Source organism: Aedes albopictus, chromosome 2 (assembly GCF_035046485.1).
Source record: "Aedes albopictus strain Foshan chromosome 2, AalbF5, whole genome shotgun sequence".
In the NCBI taxonomy this organism is placed as follows: domain Eukaryota; kingdom Metazoa; phylum Arthropoda; class Insecta; order Diptera; family Culicidae; genus Aedes; species Aedes albopictus.
The window spans coordinates 459953744-459974396 of record NC_085137.1 but is presented as its reverse complement, the minus strand read 5'-3'; the positions used below and the strand labels follow the sequence as shown (position 1 = coordinate 459974396).

Below are 20653 nucleotides of genomic sequence, written 5' to 3'. Positions count from 1 at the left end.
CAATGGTACAGCCTAATTGGCTTTAATATTTCTACCTAGAAAACCTTGTGAACCCGGTGTTTGCTATTTTCAGTTCATAAAAATGAAATAGCAAGCTCGCCTGTCATGCATCGAGAGCATGCGTGCTTGTCAACAACGCAATAGTTGCTAAACTCATCTTTGAACTAACTATGAGAGATGTATGTGCAATCTGTTGGAAACCTCAACAGGAAATACTTCTATTGTTCGGTATATTTACCGCATGATGAACCATCCCCTACGGATGCTTTCAAACAAGTCATTGCATACTGCACTTCAAAGGCCTTCCACTAATTGTTGGCAGTGATGCTAATGCTCACCATATCATCTGGGAGAGCTCCGACATTAACTTGAGAGGCTCCAGTTTGATGGAGTACTTAAGTAGTACAGATCTTGCATTACTTAACATAGGCAACTGCCCAACCTTCTTGGTATCTGCTAGAGAGGAAGTGTTAGACATAAAGCTTTGCTCTAGTAGAATTAGTCACGAGCTGACTAATTGGCATGCGTCAGATGAAGAATCTTTCTCTGACCATCGCTACTTTTTTTTGAACATTTAAATGTTACTTCGCAAACATTGCGTTTCAGCAATCCCCGGTCAACAAACTGGGATATTTTTACTGATTTGGTTGCGGTAAAATTTCATGGATACTCATCATCCATTGACACTCCAAGTGATCTAGATGATGCCGTTGATACTACAACAACCTTCATCATGGAAGCTTTTGAAGAAGCATGCCCTCTACGGTTCGTGAAGATCACAAGAGGAACCACTTCTGATGGAACTCTGATCTGGCGAAACTCAGGTAACAATGTAGAAAGAGTTGGAACAGACGACGTTCAGCTGGTTCGGATGTTTTCAGGTCGGCTCGCAAGGCCTACATGAAAGCTTTTTGGCCTGCTGAACGATTCGGCTGGAAAAATATTTGTACAAATGTTTCCAGTTCGAGTGAAGTCAGTCGGTTGAACAAAATTTTTGCGAAATCTAAGGATTTCCGAGTGAACGAACTTCGTTTGCCAAATGGCGACTTCACTTCCTCTGATGAGGAAGTTTTGGAATGTTTATTCAGTACACACTTCCCCGGATGTGTGGATATTACATCTTCGGATGAACCTGATTAGACGTGTGCGCCGCCGCGCCGCGCCGCCGTCGCCGACGATTTTTCCACGCCGCCGCCGCCAGTCAAATTGACCCGGCGCGCCGCTGATCATATTTTTTCACGCCGCCGAACGAAATTTCCCACGCCGATGAGAAAACGACAAAGGTTTTTTTCTCACCAACATTTTACGAACCACATATTTAAACCTGATAGCAATAAAAGTGATAATTTTTAAACATTTTCTATTGTTTTCTCTTATTTTTATGAAGTTCTTGTAAATCTTTTGTAACATTTTTCCTTCCATCCAAAAGGTTGGCGATGAGATAAGAAAATCAACGCTTTTTTGGACTGAAAGCCGAAATCCCACGAGAAATCAGTCAACTTCCCAGTCGAACCTCTACAAGTTTTTGTATAGGACACCTCTGAAATTATTACACGCTTCGGAATCCCTCCCTCCTCAAAGCGTGGCGTAACTTACGGACTTTTGCCCTTCAGAAATAACCCAAGCAACACGACTTGTTGCTGAGCAACTTCAGTAACAGCAACTTCAGTGCAATTTATTCACTGTCCGTATTACGGACGACAGAACACAATTGCTTCTTCTTTGAAACCCAAAAAGCGCAGATTCTGAATTCTAATGCAACATAAACGAGCGAGAATAATAAAAAAAAAAATAAAAAAGATTGTGCCCAGACTCGAACCATGGACACCAGGAGTGTTATCTACTCACCTTACATACTACGCCAAGAGTTCTGTGAGAGAATCGATGTTCAACGCACCATAAAAACTACTGAAGTTACTTGTTACTTTATTGCATCTTCTTTGCCCCAAGTTAGAGAACCGTCAAAATGAAAAGACGCTCAAGTTTTCTGCAACGCATTTGGAACCTTATCTGAACAAACAAACCAGAGTTAGATGTTTCATGCATGTTACATAACACATTTAATGTAAGCTGACTGTATTATCACTTGCGAGCAATATGCAAGCTCCGCCTCCACGAATCGATGTCAAACACGTGGAAATTTGTGATTTCTATGAAATAAAGCCGCAACGAATTTCGTGGTTTAAATGCAACTCAACTGACAAGATGGAAGTTTCGTGTGCTTCTAGTGCAACTCATTTAGACCAAAGCATAAAAAGTCACATTCTGGATGATGTTGCAGGTGCTACTTGGGAACTCCAGGAATTATATTTACACAGTTATCTCAGGGTTCGTTCAGGAATTCTTCCTTCGGTCTTTTTCTATAAATTACTTCGTGGAGTGTCCCCAGGGCATTCTTCAGAAGTTCTTCCATGATTTTTTATAGTAATTCCAGTAGACATTCTAAATTCTGAAAACAATCATGTAGCTCATGAGTTCCTCCAGGTATTCCTCTACGTATTTCACCAGTAATTCCTCCTGAAATTCTTCCAAAGATACTATTAGGAATTTTTCTTAGGATTCTTCAAGAAATTTAGAAATATCTTCAGTAATAATTTCTAGAAAGTTTTACATATATTCCTTTGGAAATTTCTAGGAACATTTACAGAAGATATAGTATGTCTCCAGACAGCCCTTCACGGATTTCCTTAAAAATATGTTCATGAATTCCTCCGGGATTTTTTTCCGAACCTCCTCCATAAATTTTGATAAAAGATTTCTCTTGGAATTTTTCTAAATATTTTTTAGTAAATCCTTTTAGAATTCCACCAAGGGTTTCTGAAGGAGAGTGTCCAGAAATTTCTTAAGGAACTCTTTCTAGAATTATTTCAGAAAGCTCCTCGGGACTCTTTCGCATAATCTTCAGGAATTAGATAAACAATTTATTCAAAAAATCCTCCATGGATTCCATTTAAAGCTTACTACAGATACTGAAGATTTCCTTCTGAAATATCACTTAAGACTCCTTCAGTAGTTTAAGCATTTTACATGAGTGTCAGTAAGAGATTATCTTAAACATTTTTCCAAGATTTTTTTTTTCATTTTCAGAATTTTCGGCAATTTCTTCGGAAATTCTCCCAAGGATTCCCGTTCAAAATATCGTCAGGGCTTACCGAAAAAATGCCTAGAAGGTTTCTGTTTAGAATCCCTTCTGCAGTTTTTCAGATTTAGTCCCAGTTGGAGATTCGTCCGGGAATTCTTTGAGATATTACTCCACAGATATTTACAGAAGTATTTTATGAAATCACATAAAACATGTAGGAGTTATTCACCGAGGGTTACCTGAAATAATTTCTAAAGAAATGTTTAAAAATTTCCTGATCAGATTTAATGTTATTGAAACAATTTCAGAAAAAATCGTGGGAGGGCTCCTGAAAAAGTCCCTGGGGGCTCCTGAGATTCACCACATAAGTTCAGTCAATTGGACGTAGTGGTTTAATTCCCCCAACAGAGGGGTGAGAAAAAAAAGATGGCTTTGGAGGAATTTGTAGAAGAATTTTATGGGAAATTTTTGGCAAACTTAAGGAAGAAATATTGGAGAAGTTTCGGGTAAATTCCCTGCAGGCATTTTTGAAGAAACTTTCTGAGGAATTTCTGAATTGAATCATTAAGAAGTTTCTGAAGCAATCCTTGAAAACAATTCATAGGTAATTCGTGCAGACACTGCAAAGGTACTAAAAGAATTCTAAAAAAAATCCCCTAATGAATTGTTAAAGGATGATTTGGAAAAAAAACTTGGAAGAACTCCTGGAGATATTCTGTATTCTTGAAAGAATTTCTTGCTCAATGTCAATGCATGGTATTAGTGGAAAAACTATCTGATACAATTTCCCTAGATGAACTTGTGACGTATTCTTAAATGAATCGAAAAAGAAATATTCTGGGAAACTGGAGAATGCTGTGCAGTAATTCTAAGAAGAGATATTCTTGAGATATTCCTGGAGAAAAGTCAAGAAATAAATCCTGATGGGATTTCTAAAGGAACTCCTGAAAGAATCTTTGAAGGTATTTTTTTTAAGGGTCACCGGAAAAAAAATGAAAGAAGCCCTGAAGGAAGAATTCTATAAATCTCTGCAGAATTTTGCGATCACACCCGTGGAAGAATGTCTGAGGAACTTCCAGGAAGCCCCCTGTAGGAACTTCCAGAAGAATCTATTTAGAATTTTCTGGAGGAATTTCTGAAGAAACGCATGACTGAATCCCTCAAGGAATTCCTGAAAAGAACCCCAACAGAACTAAAAAAAAAAACAGATTTTACCATGACAGAACTGGTTTAAAATGAGTTTAAGAAAAGAATATCTTAGAAGTGACGTGCGACTTTGTGAATTTCTATCGAGAGGGATCCTTTGTAAATTTTCTGGTAAGCGAACTTAAGGGTTCTCTCTAAAATATATAGCATAACTCTTGCAAGCATTGTTTTCATTAAAATTTTTGATTTGCATACGTTTTAAACTTTCACACAAAATAGATTAAAATTGTACTTAAATGCAGCAAACAAATTATTCTGTATTGACGTTTACAAAATTTTACTGAAAAAAATAAGGTCACGCCGATTACGCCGCCGCCGCCGCCGCCGAATACGGCAAACGGCGTGGCGCCGGCGTCGCCGCCGCCGCTGCCTCAAATTACTATAAGCGCCGCCGCCGGTGAAAACTGCTTCGGCGCACACCTCTAAACCTGATGTCTTTTCTTGTAAGTATAATTCTTAAGCTTCGGCTAGGAGTGTCATAACTATAGAATCCATTGAGTGGGCACTGAATAGCTTTGCTCCTTTCAAATCTCCTGGGGCAGATGGGATTTATCCTATTTTGCTTCAGAAAGGATTTGATTATTTCAAACATGTTTTGAAAAGAATACCTGTTTGCAGTTTTGCTACAGGATATATTCCCAAATCTTGCCGGGATATTGCTGTGAAGTTTATTGCGAAAGTGGGTCGTGCGTCGTATGAAGAAGCAAAGAGCTTCAGACCTATCAGTTTGACCTCTTTTCTTCTGAAATGCTTAGAACGCATTGTCGATCATCACATCCGTGATGTTCATCTGGCCAATGTGCCTCTTCATGTGAACCAACATGCCTACCAATCTGGTAAGTCCACTGTGGCTCTTTTACACAAGGTTGCTTACGATATCGAGAAAGCATTCGCTCAAAAGCGATCTTGTTTGGGTGTTTTCTTAGATATCGAGGGTGCTTTTGACAACGTGCCTTTCGATGCCATATTGGAAGCCGCACGGGATCACGGTATATCTCCAATGATTTCCAATTGGATTCACCAAATGCTCAAAAATCGACATCTCTTCGCGACATTGCGTCAAGCGGCGATTAGGAAATTGAGTGTTTTTGGATGCCCCCAAGGGGGAGTCTTATCACCGCTTTTGTGGTATCTTGTAGCAGATACGCTATTGAGGCAACTCAATGATAGCGGTTTTCCTACTGATGGTTTTCCGAACGACTACCTTACACTGTGCATCAGCACCCTGTTCGACCTGATGCAAAACGCTCTTTAGGTAGTTGATGGTTGGTGACGCCAATATGGCTTTTTGGTAAATCCGAGTAAAACATCTATTGTTCTTTTCACGGAAAAGCAAAACCGTAATGGTGTTCGACCTTTGCGTCTGCGAAATCGATGTGACTGAACAGGTAAAGTACGTTGGAGTTATTCTTGATTCCAAGCTTTCATGGACACCTCATATTGAGTTCAGAATGAAGAATTCTTGTATGGCCTTCGGGCAATATCGGCGAACCTTTGGTACAACTTGGGGTCTAAAACCCAAGTATGTATGTCAAATGGATTTACACAACTGTTGTTCGACCTATATTGGCCTATGGGTGTCTTGTGTGGTGGCAGAAGGGCGGAGTGAAAACGATCCAACCAAATTTAGACCATCTCCAAAGGATGTGCTTAATGGCGATGTCTGGAGCGTTAATTTTATTCAACTCCTACGGCAGCGCTCGAAGTTCTCTTTGACGTTGACCCACTACACATTCACCTCAAACAAGACGCACTTTCTTGCACTTACCGCCTATGAGTACTCGGTTTACTAGAAGAAACTCCTGTGAACTTCAGTTCAACACACACCTCGTTGTTTCCACTTTTGGTGAATTGGGACAAAGTGGTCCTTGCTCCAAGTGATCTTACAATTGCTTTAATTTTCCATACAGGACATTTTCCACGAAATTCCCTTCCCGGGAAGAGTGGACATCTGGCTATCTGGAGAGAAGTATTTCAGAAGGCATCGTATGTTACACTGATGGCTCCCTTCTCGAAGGTCGAGCAGATGCTGGTATTTATTCTCGTGAGCTAAGGCTGCATCATTCTTACTCACTTGATAAACACTGCATCGTTTTTCAGGCCGGAATCTTTGCTCTTATGTGCGGAGTGCAATCGACACATAATGGGTAAAGTAATATACTTCTTTTCAGATAGCCAGGCTGCTATTAAAGCACTTGCGTCGGCCAACTCCAGGTCGAAGATAGTTATAGCTTGTCGAACTCAAATCGAGCAGCTGAATTCTGCAAATGCTGCTCACCTGGCCATTCTTCCATCGCTGTAAATGAATTGGCTGATGAGTAAGCTCACACTGGAGCATCACGTGACTTCATTGGCCCTGAGCCAGCTATTCCGGTATTCAAGTGTTGGGTACAGCTTCAGGTTGCCGTTTAGGCGACCACTCAGCACAAACAATACTGTAATAGTTGGGAGTCATGCCGTCAAACAAAATTGTATTGTACTGAGCCATCTTCAAGGGTGGTATCTAACAAATCTTTCTAAGCGGAATTGTAGCATGCTGGTCAAAGCATTAACTGGCCACTGGCAACTCAGCCATTACATGGCGAATATTCAGCAAGCTGATTCGTTTGTATGTGATATCTGTGAATCCGATTTTGGAACTTCGTATCATTTGAAATGTAACTGTGCAGTTTTGGCGCAACTGCTTTTCCGAGTACTCGGTAAACACTTATTAAGTGAAACTGACTTCAGAAGCCTGAATCTTCAGGACGTTCTGTTGTCCTTAACCCGCTGTGGTAAAGAGCTATAGCCATAGGCTTTCTTTACACAGAATATTACAAAAATCGTACACTAGAGTTAAGGAAGCGAATGGGTATATCAATAAAATTGATCGAAAAATTCGGCATTAACATGTCTAAAGGGTCTAACTCGTTTTGTAAACAAACATTGTTTCTGTCGCTGTAGGGTCTATCTCGATCCACCCACGCATCTGGGGGCCGTTATCAGAAAGAGCGAAGATAGATCTTTCTGATAACTGCCCCCAGATGCGTGGGTGGATCGAGATAGACCCTACAGCGACAGAAACAATGTTTGTTCACAAAACGAGTTAGACCCTTTAGACATGTTGATGCAGAATTATTTCCAACAAAAAAACTTGGAGCGAAAAGTTTGTGAAGACAGCGTAATCAACCTGAAACCGTCGTAACATTTGTTTAAAAACAGAAATTCAATAAAAAATAAAACTCCTGATGGAATCAATGACTCGTGATTAACAAATTGAGAAATCCTGACCGAAGAAGCTCTACGAATGCTACTATCCACCCCCACAATAAATTATTCATGTCATCCATCCCCCAATCGCCGAGGAGTGGTGATTATTAAAACTAAACTAAACTAACGATAAACAGCGAGAAGCGCGATAACGAGACTGTGTCGTCAAGCCAAAACAATAATAAAAGCAAGGCCACATCAACACACTAATATCTAAACAGAGAATGAGCTTGTGCTCCTTGAGACTTACGAACAACACGCACATATGATTAGGCAGGCCACTCACCAAGTTCACAGCTTCCTCCTTCTCGGTATCGGCCATCGCTCTCTTCGGTCGTCTCACTGGCGGCGGCCTCCTGCTGGGTCCCGACGAGGAAAAACCACTTCGCTGGCTGGTTGCGCTCTGTCGGATGCTGCTCTGCCGGGAAAAGATTCCCTCTGCCCCTCCTGCACTTCGAGACGAAGAACTTCCACTTCCACTGCCTCCTCCTTTTCCTCCTGCTTCACTGCTCGCCCACGACACCTGACTCGGTTGCGGGGACTTACCACCGGGATGGTGTCGATTGTGGTGCTTCCGGGGCGATTTTTGCGGTGGTACCGGACCACCAGATCCAGGCGGTTGTTCCTCGTCGGCAAAACTTACCAAAGTGACTCCCTTCGACGGCGGAGGACCTTTGGACTTTTTCCGCGACTGGGGCTTCGAAAACCAGTTCGGTCCGCTGCTGATGTATCCGAGAGGCAAGAGAAACGAAAACGAAAAACGCACTCAATTAGCCCACAATCACATATCACACACGGTTTTTAATGTTGCTAACGGATTGATAAACTGAGGAATATTTATTATTTCGACCTACACGTACTTGCTCACGGGATTAAAAGTTAAACGCGAATCCGATGCAGAAAGCTGCACGCAAAAAAACGAGAATGTTTTGATGTTTCTTTTCGGATTCTTATTTGCTGCCCGACCACCAACGCAACCGCGAGTGAACTGTCACTGATGAGAGAAAGCGAGCGGGCAAGCGTTCGTTGGCATCAGGGCTGCCAATTATAAATACAAAAAGTTTTGTATGAATTAAATTTTGTAATTTGTAATAAATAGTATTAATCGTACGTAAGCCTGTCAGTTTTACAACTTTGTATCAGGTTAAGGAAAGGATTTTGCATCTTGTCACTTTAATTTGCAGAAAAGAGACCCGGATAAAAAATGACCATGACATGGTAAATTTTATTAGTTTATGACTGCTTTTATTGTTCACAATAGGGCACTGCATGAAAATCTCTCCTTCTCTTTCACTCTTACAGAAATTTTGTAAACAACAAGGCCACGAAACGTCAAAGTCCCATACAAAATCAAAACAGTGCAGTGCCCTATACAACACACGAGCCACACACCCGAAAATCAGGAGAAAGTGAGGGTAAACCGACCAGAAAGTAGGTACATACCAAAACGTACCGTACCAAAAAAGATGATGTGTAGAGCGGCGACGTACCGAGTTTGACAGCTGTGTCACACCACTGAAAAATTCCGATTTTCAACTGCACGAACAATATCCGAACAATTGGGTTCTTTAGGGGTATCCGGATTATTTTATATTCGGATTCACCGCCCAAAAATTAGTCGAAATCCAAAATTTCATAATTTTTGGAGTCCGGGAACTATTTTTAAAATGCATTTAAAGTTTGTATGGGGAAATTTTTTGTTCGGGTTGAACTGTCACTTTATCGATTGAACTGTCATTCTATTCACGAAAATTAAAACTGTTTTGTTAATTAAACCATCAAAACAAAGGTATTGGAATCCAATAAAATCACGTTATACTCAGAAAAATGAGCCCTTTCGATTATGCTATAGAAAATAGCAATATTTTATTCACTAAACAACCCAATTACCGAAAAACAGGTCAGTGTTGAAACTGATTCAGAAAAAAATATCTGGGAGCGCTGATTCCATTCGTTCGTTATCAGTTCGAACAGAGCACGGTGATACATTTTGTTTCACCGATGTTGAAGTTGATAAGCTGTTCTTACGATCCTACTACCCAAGAATAGCAGTATTTTTGATTCACACCGGTTCATTTTTGCTTTAAAAGGAATAAATTTAACTGCAAATTGCTGTCATCCTTTCGCTTTCTTAAATATAAAATCGAGATATTTCAGAAAGCGAAAGGATGACAGCATTTCTTTGATAAACTTTAGTAATAAGCGGATAATAAGTGAAAATGTATTACAGTGCGGAGCAAACGGATGGACCACGTTCACAGATTTTCATTCGATTTCTCACCGTGCAGTGGCGTGAAGGTGAAACATCAAGAAGTCCCATTGCAATTTTGCATACGAACTTTAAGAGGCACTAATCTGAGGTATGAAGCATCAAACCAAGCCGCACTCGTTTATCCTGGCTTTGCTCACTTGCAGAAAGAGGCAGCTTTTCCAAAACGAGAGCATTTGTTTACGAATTTTCAAGATCAGTGCTCTTGAAAACGTGAGTAGGGGATCAAATCGGCCATAGTGGCAGCCATATTTGTATTCTCTGATGTTTCTCCTGAAACTAGCTCTTATTAAATCCGCAATATAAGAACTACTGAAATTGCCATATCCATTAGACCGCAAATGAGGAATCATAAATTTTATCATACGTAGTGATTTGGATAAGGACAAAAAAAACATTAAGCATAGTCATAAATAAATCTTATTTAATCATTAATCTTAACCACACTGCATTCTCAATTCAAAAATTCATCAGTAAATCATACCTGGAATAAAGATCATAGAAATACAACAGAATGTATTGTACATCACGCTAAAAATGAATGCTAGCTTACCATTAGTTCAAATATTCAATAGGACAGATCGGTGAAGTACTAGATTTGTAGTAATGAGCTGAATTTTAGTATGGTGAGAAGGTCAATTCTCCGTTTCTGCAATGAAATGGTGCAAAAAGCGTGGGTATTATGATTCCTTGCCTAATTTGATGCTGTTTGAGCAAAACTTTGGGTAACGGTTTGTTGTTTTGTTCATTTCTTGCAACATAAACAACGTAGTTATCCAAAGTTTTGCTCAAACAGCATCAATTTAGGCAAGGAATCATAATACCCACGCTTTTTGTACCATTTCATTGCAGAAACGGAGAATTGACCTTCTCACCATACTAAAATTCAGCTCATTACTACAAATCTAGTACTACACCGAACATGCCCCATTAATTCTTATTGTTCAAAACGATAGAGTAACGGAGTAACAACGGACCATTTATTGAAATCTCTAGTACCGTTGGTTTTATTGTGCGCGTATTGTGGTTCCAATACAGCATTGGAGACGAACCAGCCAAGGGCTGAAAGCACCGACAAACCGACGTGACAGTGGTGATTAAAACTTTGAGAAATTCGGCAAATTAAGGGTCTCCCATATTTTTCCAAACCTAGCCTTCAACGTGGTATAGTCTGGATCCAATTTTTCTATTAAACATGCTCTGTGGATGTCTCTGCAGAGTTCTAATGCCTGAAATATTTATAATTATTATTAAACCATCATAGTTAATTACACGCTTACATTTAAAAGATCGTATAGCTTAGGACCTCCTTCAAGAACCATCAAAGCGTCCATTAAATTGTGACATACTTTTCCTGTGTACGATCGTTGCTGATATCTCACAACAGCCATCATGGACCACAACTGTACCTTTTTAGGACTTGCTTTTTTGGCGGCTTTGTACAAAGCGTTCCAAGAGTTATGTGCAAAGCAGGTTGGGGAGTGGCAGTCAATATCAACTCCTGATCCATACCGTTTACTAGGGGCTCATTTAAACAACAAACGTGGAGTTTCGCTTACAAACTTAGATGTTTTCGTGTGCAAGAATGATGAAAACGCTACTTTATCATGGTGTGGGCTCAGGCCCGGATTAAGGATTGTGGGGGCCCGGGGCCAGAGCGGATGTGGAGGCCCCTCGGAGGTATAAAAGCCATGAACAAATAAGCTTTTCTTTGTTTTTGTTAATGTTTAGCAAGTAAAAAGTGTTTTGTGGGGGCCCCTACATTGTGGGGGCCCGGGGCACAAAGTGACATGGGTTTCAAGTGATGGCGTCACGGAAAATCATATCGACCACATCTGCATCAGCCGAAAATGGAGACGGAGTCTTCCTGATGTGCGGAACAAACGTAGCGCCGACATTGCGTCCGACCATCATTTCCTAATCGGCGAAATCCGACTGCGCATTACCAGGATCCAGCGACACGAGGAGAAAATCGGGCGCCGGTTCAACACACGCCGACTGGAAGACACTGCGGTGAAAAGGTCCTTCGTCGAGGAGCTAGAGAACCGTGTTGCGGATATTCCAGCAAATGGAAGCGTAGAAGATCAAAGGAACGACATCGAGAACGCCTTCATCGCCATCGGCGAGAATAATTTGGGTAAGCTACGCACCCGAAGAAAGCAGTGGATCATAGATGAAACCTAAAGGAAGATAGAGGAGCGAAGGAACGTCAATGCCACGATAGAGCGAGCGAAAACACGAGGAGCCAAAGCCGTAGCCCGGCAGCGCTATTCGGCTCTCGAGAAGGAAGTGAAACACTCATGCAGACGGGACAAAAGAGCGTGGGCGGACTCCCTAGCCGACGAAAACGAGAAAGCCGCAAACGCCAGCGACATCCGTCTCCTCTACGATGTTTCACGTCGCCTTCGTGGGACTAAGATGAATGATACGATGCCCGTGAAAGACACGTCTGGACAGTTACTGACCGACCCGGCTGACTAGTTGAAACGCTGGTTCGAGCACTTTGGAAACCTTTTTCAAGCATCAGTCACGCTCAAAGCTGACCCCATAGTACCCACACAACTACTGCATCAATTATTCTGTAATCAATTATTCTGGCGAACCGCGACATTTCCGACCGACTGGATGCAAGGTGTCTTAGAAAAGGTACCCAAAAAGGGTAACGTGACTGTATGCGATAATTGACGGGGCATCGTGTTACTGTGCATCGTTCTCAAAGTCCTCTGAAAAGTGATCCTTAACCGGATACAGGAGAAGATTGACACAACTGTCCGACAGCAGCAAGCATGATTCCGTGCCGGACGATCCTGTGTCATCCTGCTAGCTCCGTATCATCCTGGAGCAAATCGATGAATTCCAAGAGTCTCTCTACCTGGTGGTGTTCATTGATTACGAAAAATCTTTCGACCGTCTCAATCACGGAAACAAGTTGGGAGCCCTCAGGCGCAAGGGTCTCCCTAAGAAAATCATCGGCCTCATTAAAGCACAGTACAGGGCATTTTCGTGCAGAGTACTGCACAATGTACACATTCTACCGTGACGTTACAACGTTTTTACGTCTTTTTGGTCAGATTTTTTTCACTATAACTCGTAAATTAGACCGTAAACCCTAAAATATTTTTGCATATTCAGAATCCTTGTAAAATTTCCAATAAGTTTAATCTGTAGAACATTTGGTTTTCATTGGAAAAGTATGTTTAAATTGGGAATAAGTAGCATCACGGTAGAATGTGTCAATGGTGTTTTGTCCGATCTCATCCGGGTCGTTGCTGGAGTGAGGCAAGGATGTATACTATCACCGCTACTGCCCCTCATCGTAATCGACGAGATCCTTGTAGGTTCGGTTGACCGTGAACCAAATCGTGGATTGCTGTGGCAGCCCATTAGCACCTAAATGACCTCGATTTGGCTGATGACGTTGCTCTCCTAGCTCAACGGCGCTCTGATATGCACAGCAAGCTCGATGATCTTGCCAATCGCTCCTCAGCGGCAGGTCTTACCATCAACGTCAACAAGACCAAATCGTTGGATGTAAACACGGTCAACCCTTCCAGCTTTACGGTAGCTAGGCAATCAGTGGAGAATGTTGAAAGCTTCCAATATCTTGGTAACCAAATTTCGGCCGATGGCGGCAACAAGATCGACAAAGGCTCACGAATCAAAAATGAGAGGGCTGCTTTTGCGAGAAATGTATAGAAAAACAACCAGATTAGTCGACGCACAAAAATCTGAATTTTCAACTCGAACGTGAAATCTATGCTGCTATACGAAAGTGAAACCTGGTGTGTATCAGCGGAGAACACGCAAAGGCTGCAGGTTTTCATCAATAGATGCCTGATTTATATAATTCGTGCATGATGGCCTCACAATTGGATCTCCAACGTGGAGCTCCATCGTCGATATCATCAAAAGCCGATAGCGACAAAAATTCGGGAGCCAAAGTGGAGGTGGTTCGGCCACACTCTACGCAGGGACGGAAACGAAATCTGCAAGCAAGCGTTAGACTGGTACCCAGCAGGACATCGCAGCAGAGGCAGACCCAGAGGCTCATGGCAGCGTAGCCTCAACAACGAAATCAAGCAAGTCGACAGAAATTTGGCCTGGTCACAGGTCAAGGCGATGACTGGCAAACGCCCTGGATGAAAATCTTGCTATTCGGTCCTCTGCACCACCGTGGGTGCCCAGGACTGAAAGTACATAAGTATCTCTGCAGAAGTCTCTGCAATGAACTGTGTGAGAAATTCTCAGAAAAGTCCTGAAACTATCGGAACTTTTCAAGACATACCTGCAGGAATTCACTAAGAAATACGTACAGATATTCCTAGATAAATCTTTTGAAAAGTTCCTGAAGCAGGAACGCTTGCAGCAATTCCTCGAGGAATTTATGAAGGGATTTTGATTTTGAAACGACGTTTGTTTGAATAGAATACTATTCCATTAGAATTATAGATTACATTAAATGAACTACAAACCCATACTTTCAATGAATGCCAAAAGAACGAAAATCGGATCAGAAAATAATTCTTGGAAGAGCTTTAAATTCATGGGTCACTTTTAACCCTTAGGCCTGAATTATAATGTGCAACTTTTTCTCAATGCATTAGGAAGGATGAATAAGATTGAAGATGTATTTTTTTTTCAAGTTACTAATTTCTGTAGTACCTACAACAATAAATACAAAATATTCTAAATGATTGTTTTAATTTTTACTAACGTGTCAAGCTAATTCATTCCAAAGATTGCCGACATATTGAAGAAGCGAAACTCCTGAATCAACATGAAGAATGAAAATTCTAATACTACTTGAAAGAATAACCCATGAATAAAAACAGGAAACATCTTGTACGAGAATATGCACAGATCGATTCGAAGAAAGAGCTAAACAATTTGAATCAGAATGGGAAATCTGATTTTATGGATGAGCATGAGCATGAGCATTGGTGACCGTACACTTTATAGTTGCTACTCCGTGATTGATCTGAGCTAGCGAAATTGCACAGAGAACCAATAGGCTTGAGGCTTGGGATTTACCACCATCCTCAATGTACACGTTTCGAGAGCTCAAACTTTATTGGGTGGCGAATAACGGTACTGGCCACGTCTTTACGGACTACCGAGGAAGGGAAGAAATGTTAGTTCGACAACCGTTGCTACTAGAGGTTGTATGTACTACTGGACCCTCCACAGTTGTCACGGGAAGTAGTTTTGATAGTAGGGAGGGAATAATAGTTGCATAGATCAAGGATTCACTTTGGTAAGTGATGAGATTCTGTACTGATAAACACCAAATCTCCATTGACGTAAATAAGGGGTGGCCAGGGGGCCTGGCCCCCTCCAGAATCACGAGATTCAGGCAATAAGAATATTTGGAGCAGTTCTGGAGTATAAAAATCTATACCGACATGGCCATGGCCCTCCCTAGAATTATGACCAAGTTACGCTTAAGCAAAACTCTGTAAATTGAAGTGTCAAAAAGTTCCTGCTGAATAAGTTTGTTTTTTTCTTGGTTTTTGAAAACATTTTTAAGAATTTACCACAGAGCTTTTAGAGGATTTGGAAGATTTTTTTTCGAAATTTAGAAGTATTTCTGGAATACTAAAATTTCATTTTACTCAAATCGGAGAACAGTAAAACGGTTGCATCATTTTCTGGAGGTTATCTATCTAGAATATAAGGCAGATTGTTTTGCATAGTTTTAGTCAAAATTTCACGAGTTGAGAGATTTGCTTACTGAAATAAGGATGAATCGTTGGCGAACTTCTGATAACATCAATAGATTTTTAGAAAAAAATATAGAAGAAATTTGTGGAGAAATTGGCCAATCATTTGTCCAGGTTTTCGGCAAAAGATTTTCAAGTTCAATAGCATTTTATATCCGTAACTATATTATGAATTTATCACGGATTCCCGGTAAAATTTCTTCAAATTTTTTAATGATCCTTTTGATTTCATAGTTAAGTTGAAAATTCTTTTGGGAGGTCGCCAGTACTCCAGCAGTAACATTAGAACAAATTTTTGTTAAGTTTTCATATTTTATTGTTATCGACCAGCAACTCCATCAGAGATTGCAGCAGGAATTCCAGAGAAATTCTCTTTGAATTTCACAAAAGCGACACTACCGAACGCGCTACAAATTATACTAGATTTATCGTAAATTTCAGCTATAAATTCATCTTGCAGTTTCTATGTGAACTCTAGTATGAATTTTTACTAAATCTGGGATCTAATGCTGTGAGCACACTGGCAAAAAGCATGTTTTAATTTATGTTTCATCATTGTTTTTAGCGTGAAAACAAAAGAAATGAAATCTGTTATGAATAAATTTAGTGAATATCAACTTCTTTTGCTCTTTATTCAAATTGTTTCACAACTACAGTAATACCTTCATTGATACATTTGTATCAGAATTGTTGATGTTTTTTTAGATTTTTTCCCATGTTATATACAGTAGACGTTCGATAAGTGCAACATGTTTACGTTTCACTTACCGAATGAAATTCGATAACTGCGACAACTGACAGACGTCACATTACTGTCAGTTGCTGCAGAATGCAACCAATGTGCATTCGAAAAATATCGCATTGCAACAAAAGTGCATGCGAAAAACATCGCATCGCTGTTGACATTTCATTTTGACGGATAGCGGTGCGATAACTGCAAAATTGCTGCACTTAGCGGACTTGCAGTTGAAAAGCATTACAGTTAAAGCGATTGCACCGAGCGAACGTCTACTGTATGCAAAAACATATCCTCTATATAGAGGGGCCCCCATAACACTGTGGCCCCGGGCCCCCACATTTCTAAATCCGGCCCTGCGTACAGTAGATACGCAAATGTGTCACCTCGCAATTTGGAAGAATGGTGAGACCATGAAAATTTAAGGAATGAAAAAGATGTTATGTCACCTCGCAATTGGGAGGACTGGTGAACCAATTTGCTACTTGCCATGAAATCAATATATTCAAAACATTGTGCCGACACTAACAGTGACGGACCGCACAAACTGGAGCAAATTACGGATCAAATCAGTGTGGCCAGCACCATAAGGTGTTCAAGTGTAGAATTAGCTATAAGTTAAAATACACATAAATATAAACAAAAAAAAAAGCACCATAAGGTGACGGGCTGTACAAAAATACAGTAGAATTTATTTAAAATAAAACAAATTTATGGCCGACACTAGAAGTGACGAACTTTGCAGTTCTTGTTGAGTAAATATATATGAAGGATGATTTTAACCTAATAGAATTTACTGCGTTTTCTCAAAGAAAAACAAGGAACAAGCTCACCGATCATAAATCATTCACGTGCTCGAGTCGACCTATCACTAAAACCGATACGATCGTGCGAAACTATTTTTCGACACTCGCATACACAGCAAAGAACAACACAGTACTGAACACTAAACACCCGCGCATCTATTGTTTTGATTTTCACACGGGACAATAGCGAGTGAGCGATTAATTTGATTAACTTAAGTCGCACTCTGGTGGGATTCGAACCCACGACTCCGTATTCGCTAAATCGACGCTTTTAGCAACTAAGCTACAGAATAGTCCAAGTAATCTTGCAGAGGTTATTTTAGTTTTATGATGACTCCATGCCCATACATACTTTGAACACTCCTCCCTCGGAGTTAGTATGGTAATACAGTGCAATTTTCAGCAATTTTCTCGTTCAACACTGAGCACCCAAACAACATTTGTTTTGAAACCGAACGTTTCGTCGTTCAAAATACACTACGCCGAGCAATAATGCTTCTCCATGAGTTTGCTCCTGGCAGCACGTATTTTTCATAAACAATCGAAAATATGTTCGTCTATGCAAACATTCTTCATGCATATCACGAAAAATCTTATTTGATTGGATAATGGTGGATTTGGCAGTTTCTTAACCGTTTATCTTCAGGGGAGTACACATATGTTATGCCTCATTAATCACAAGAATATGTAATAGATTAAAAACTGTCGAAGCCGCCTTCACTCCAAACGAGGTTAGCTTGCAAGTTTGTAAAACGATTTGGCAAGGCATAGATGTAATGGAGTTATAACCCAGCTACAATATTTGTTCGTTAATTCCCGTATACTTACAATTTAGGCATGTTCAATCCAGATATTCCAAATCACTTCACTTCAAGAGCACTCTAATCCCGGCCACAGGAATCTCAACCACTCGGTACAAACCGGACTCAAGTGTTCACTTCGAAACCACCACAGAAACAACGTGCACTGGTTCAGTCCAACGCGATCAATCTTACAGACCGGGACGTCATCGGGTTGTAGTATTGCGTCCTCTAAACACTTTGCTTATTATTTTCAACAACCGGCAACCGCTAATCAATCGTGTCAATATGATACGACTCTTCCATGAATGATGTTTTATAAACTAGGCAACTTTGACGATCCCGAACTCACGGTCGTCCCTTCCATCTGTCCGTCCATCCACTACTCATCCAGCTATTCCGGCGGCAAACATTGAACTGAACTGGATGATGATAGGAAATACTTGTCCCAATATTAAGGCCGGACGGGACGGTGGTTGAATCGACCGCCATTGCTCTGTTGCTAGTAAGAAGCAAATCTCAACTTTTACTTCATATTATTGACTACAAATTTGATCGTTCATTTGCTCACTTGTGGTGCACAATCGACTAAAGTTTCAGCTACGTCAGTGCAATGGAAATTGATATTTGCTTCTTCAAAATCGCGAGGCAAATTGTTAGAGAGAGAGGGAAGATAGGAAAAATTACACGTCGTCCCGTGCGGCCTTAATCAAGCACAACCCCACTTGATGTCCGAACTCAATAATATGTGTCTTTGAAAGGAGGCGCTTCCGATAAGCCCAAACGAAGTGTGAAACAAACACCTCTAGATCGGTGGGAGACTTGCAAGACACTCAACAGGTGGACAGGTGGCTCACCTGGGACTCTCCAGTTGGGGTTGTGAGTGAAGGCATGGGAATGATATTCCGAAAAATCGCAATTTAAAATAATATCACTGTAATGCAAATTTAAATAAATATCACTGTAATGGTCATAGGTCGCGCTATAAGAACACCAAGAGCTAAAGAGTTAGGTCGTGTTCCAGTTAGGAACCTAGGGCCAATAAAAAGAAGAAACCTTGCTCGTCGTTGAGCTTTCTTCCGTGCGTCGCCGTCTTATCGGACAAAGAGCGCGCTTCCAATCGTCAGAAATAAAGATACGCGAGTGATTCCACCAGCAGAGTCCGGTCCGGAGACGCGTCAAGCTGGGAGGTGATAACAACCCGAAATAAATAAATAGGTACACAAATAATAATCGAGAAGAATCAGTACGCCCGGCGAGAAGGCGTCGTCTAGAGACTTATGAGACGAGCAACAGTTATGCCACAAACATGGATCAACGAAGGATTTTTGTTTTTCAAACAATAATTGTTAACATAATTATTATGTTCTATGAAGTTTTGACAAAAAAAAGGAATTCAATGTTGTCCATGATTCATGATCTGGATGTGTTTTGAGCCGAAACTGATAATATCAGGGGCGCATTCTACGCGCGGCATGAAAACGAGCACTGTCACTGCAAGATAATTAGTCTTTGATAATACCTTTGACAAACATACGCTCAGAATAACTTAGAGATGCAATTCAGAATATTATCGTCGCACCACCAAATCGAAGTCGTCGCTAGAAGCACATGCGAAGTTGCAGCTGCGAAGTAAATTTGAATCTATTTTTTTCTGTTGCGCATCATTAAGCTAATTAAGAGCAACAATATGCACTAATCCAAATTGAGTTGCGACATTTCTAAGTAGGTAAAAAATCAATTTTCGCACGTTCGGACACTTCGTATTTCGACCAAAAGCATAATAGTGGTTATAAAGTTCTGCATCCATAAGCTGTGAAAACCCCCGTTTTTGAAGTCAAAACTTGAAATTTACCTACTACGTTCAAATAAAGAGCTGGATGAAGGGTGTCTTCGGAAAAGTTGCTCGAAATAGCATTGCCTACAACTTTGCTGAAGAACTTGATCACATATGACTTAAAATAAAAAGTTCTATTCCAGATTTGAGTTAAGACTAGGACCACCCTAATCAAAAGTATTTGGAAAAGATGTAGCAAACAAATGCAAACAACTTCTCTGAAGACACCAAACGCCTAAAATTAACGATAACAGAGATTGGGATTTTTTTTCTTTCTAAAACATAGATTCGGACCATTGTGCAATGTCCTATCTGTCATATCAGGAACCTCTAGCTGGGTGGGACCTACACTAAACACGAGTATTATACTGTCCAATTGAGTTATTGTTGAGCTAGTTTAGCAGAAATACTGATCGCTAGTGTTTTTTCGAGGATTCCTCCGGGGATTCCCAAAGGAATGTGATCCCTTTAGGACTTTATAGGTATTTCTGCAAGTGCTCCTTCCGAGATTTTTTCAGGGATTTCTTCATACATTTCTTCAAGAATAATCCAAAGTATTTCTGCAGGAATACTTTCCACGAATCCATTCAGCCAGTTCTACCACAGATAATCTAAAAATTAGTCAAGGAATACCCTTTTTTTTGTACAAAAAATCTTTTGGCAGTCCATCCAAAGATTCCTGAAATTATTCTTCCACAAACTATTGCAGACATGGATTCCTTCAGATTTTTTCTAGGTTTTTCTGCAGAAATTCTTCCAGGAATGTGTTAAGAAAGCTTTCCTGGGAATTCCTAAGGAATCCCTCATGGGATTGCTTCCGGGATTCCTCATGGGGTTTCTTCAGGAATTCCTCCAGGTTTTCCGCCAAGAATTACTCCAGGGATTCATCCGGGAATTCCTTCTGTGATTCTTTCAGTAACAAGTCCTGGGATTATTTCAAAAAATCCT

General features: G+C 40.6%; 1 protein-coding gene across 2 annotated transcripts in view; it reads right to left on the bottom strand.

Moving 5' to 3' along the window:
• LOC109418936 (protein rogdi) overlaps positions 1-18305 on the bottom strand; it is a 32298-nt gene extending 13993 nt beyond the window's left edge. The window contains exons 1-2 of one of the 2 annotated variants that reach the window (XM_062853968.1): positions 17897-18305; positions 7824-8256 (exon numbers count right to left, since the gene is read on the bottom strand). In XM_062853968.1, coding sequence (XP_062709952.1) covers positions 7824-8256; positions 17897-17907 — 444 coding nt within the window. In that variant the 5' untranslated portion in view covers positions 17908-18305. Of the gene's footprint in view, positions 1-7823; positions 8260-17896 lie in introns of both variants that reach the window. The other variant, XM_029873455.2, reaches the window with a different exon arrangement.
• Positions 18306-20653: the final 2348 nt, after the last annotated feature.